The sequence below is a fragment of the Clupea harengus genome, chromosome 9, assembly GCF_900700415.2.
Source record: "Clupea harengus chromosome 9, Ch_v2.0.2, whole genome shotgun sequence".
Classification (NCBI taxonomy): Eukaryota; Metazoa; Chordata; class Actinopteri; order Clupeiformes; family Clupeidae; genus Clupea; species Clupea harengus.
Window position 1 is genome coordinate 25,453,180 of NC_045160.1, and position 2,336 is coordinate 25,455,515.

At 43.0% G+C, this 2,336-nt stretch overlaps 1 protein-coding gene across 2 annotated transcripts in view; it reads right to left on the bottom strand.

The window, feature by feature from the left end:
- Positions 1–376: 376 nt before the first annotated feature.
- Positions 377–2,336, bottom strand: part of tmprss4a (transmembrane serine protease 4a) — a 20,730-nt gene continuing 18,770 nt past the window's right edge. For both annotated transcript variants that reach the window (XM_012829696.3, XM_031573954.2), the window contains exons 12-13: positions 1,923–2,072; positions 377–1,417 (exon numbers count right to left, since the gene is read on the bottom strand). In XM_012829696.3, coding sequence (XP_012685150.2) covers positions 1,412–1,417; positions 1,923–2,072 — 156 coding nt within the window. In that variant the 3' untranslated portion in view covers positions 377–1,411. The remainder of the gene's footprint in view (positions 1,418–1,922; positions 2,073–2,336) is intronic.

Below are 2,336 nucleotides of genomic sequence, written 5' to 3' on the forward strand. Positions count from 1 at the left end.
TGTGTTTATTGTGGTGTGTTTCTGCCATTAATTTGCTCTAAATAAAGATGTCAGTGACAGCTTAGCATAATGTCTTTAGTCTATGAGCAGTTAAACGTTCCTCTGTTAGAAAACATACTGAAATACTGTATATGCATAATTTTAACTAAACTTATGGAGATGTAAAGATGACAAGGAATGGCCTGTGTGTTTGTGTAGCAACAATGCAATTTCACATCATAAACAACATGTAGTTCCACTTAACCGAAGAATATGGGACTGAATGTCAGGGATTGGGAGTATGGCATGGGTATATATGAACATGATGTTTGTGAACCTATTTACATAGAGTTATTGTAAAGTAGTTCCTGACTCCTCAAAACTACACAGCAACATATTCAGAGAAATCCCTCATTTATTATACAATATGAACATTTATAAAATATATACACAGACAAATAGTTTAACTATTTACATGATGTACAAAATAGAAATCTCACACAATGCATACAGTTCCGACTAGAGCGCACACTAAAAACACTTCATGTTCTTGTAAAAACAAGCTTACCAGAAACACACACACTTACACTCGCATAAGCCTCCAATTGTACGAGCACCAACATTTAAAGTCACATTTCTCCCCATTTTGGCCACACAGATAATACAAGGGCACACTGAAAATGCAAAAATGGTAATGGTTCCTGGGAGTAGTGTTGAAATGCATCTGATGGAGTTGCATATAGCCTTTCACAGACTCCAATGACCACTAGTTTGATGAAGTTGCATATAGCCTTTCACACACTCTAATGGCCATTAGTTTAATGAAGTTGCATATAGTCTTTCACACACTCTAATGGCCAGTAGTTTGATGAAGTTGCATATAGCCTTTCACACACACTCTAATGGCCAGTAGTTTGATGAAGTTGCATATAGCCTTTCACACACTCTAATGGCCAGTAGTTTCTAGAATGATAACACAGTGGTGTTGATTTCCTCCCTTACAAAGTTATACAGAAAAGCCAACATATGATGTGCTTTTTGGACTCATGTTTGCATTGCCCTCTGACATCGAGTAGTGGCTGAGCAAATGATTAAAACCCTACGACCACCTCAGGCTGTGAGGTTGTTTGGCCAAACTTAGACAAATAGAATACATTTTCCCTGAGACATTTCCGAATAATACACATCAACTCCTCTGGAGAGACCCCAGACTGGACGTGGTGATCCTTCTCTGAGACATCTGAAGTTAAGCCAGGGTAGAGGTATTGTCAGAGCTTGTCTGTGTGTGCGTATTGGCAATGTGTGTATGTGTGTGTGTGTGTGTGTGTGTGTGTGTGTGTAGGTGTTTGAATGCACACATGGTACACATGGTATGGTAGTTTGAATGTCCTCATGGCTCAGTCCCCTGCTTATTCTTCTTCTTGTCCACTGGCTACAGCTGGGAAAAAAAAAACAGAAAAGTCTCATTCCTCATCCCCCACATTCCTTTAAACCACAGTTTCCCAATCCTGCTCCCGTCTCTCCCTACTCCAGTTTCCCAATCCTGCTCCCGTCTCTCCCTACTCCAGTTTCCCAATCCTGCTCCAGTCTCTCCCTACTCCAGTTTCCCAATCCTGCTCCCGTCTCTCCCTACTCCAGTTTCCCAATCCTGCTCCCGTCTCTCCCTACTCCAGTTTCCCAATCCTGCTCCCGTCTCTCCTTACTCCAGTTTCCCAATCCTGCTCCAGTCTCTCCCTGCTCCAAGCGCAACTGATTCAGTCAGTGTCAATTATGACTGCCATTATCATGCTGTTGAATGTCTATTAGATATGAATGTTGAGAAAAGCAGGAGGACCTTGGTCATGTGTGCAGAGCAGAGAAGCTCAAGGATCTGGCCTGAGAACCTGAACCCTCAGCACTTAAAGTCAGGTTAAAGGTTAGAGGTTAGAGGTGAGGCCACTGACCTCCATCACTGAGTGGATCCAGTTCAGCAGCTCGTCCACATTGCAGTAGACACCCGGCCTGTTCTCCCGGGCGCAGCCCACGCCCCAGCTCACCACGCCAACCAGCTTCCAGCGGTCCGACAGGGACACCAAAGGACCACCGCTGTCTCCCTGTCAGCAACGACAAGCAAGGTGATGACCAATGACATCCAGCTCATCGCTTTACAATCAGTCACAAGCAGGTTTGTACGCAGAGTATTCAGAGTCTCTACTCAGCATACATACTGATGTCTCAAGAAGAAACAAGTAGTCATAGATTTTGTGAAATTATAGTTTCGGTGTCTGAAAAGTATCACATCAAATGTACTTAAGTACAAGATGCCATGTGTGTTCTAGCAGGATATTAGAAACAATAATATGGGTCTGGAATGGAGA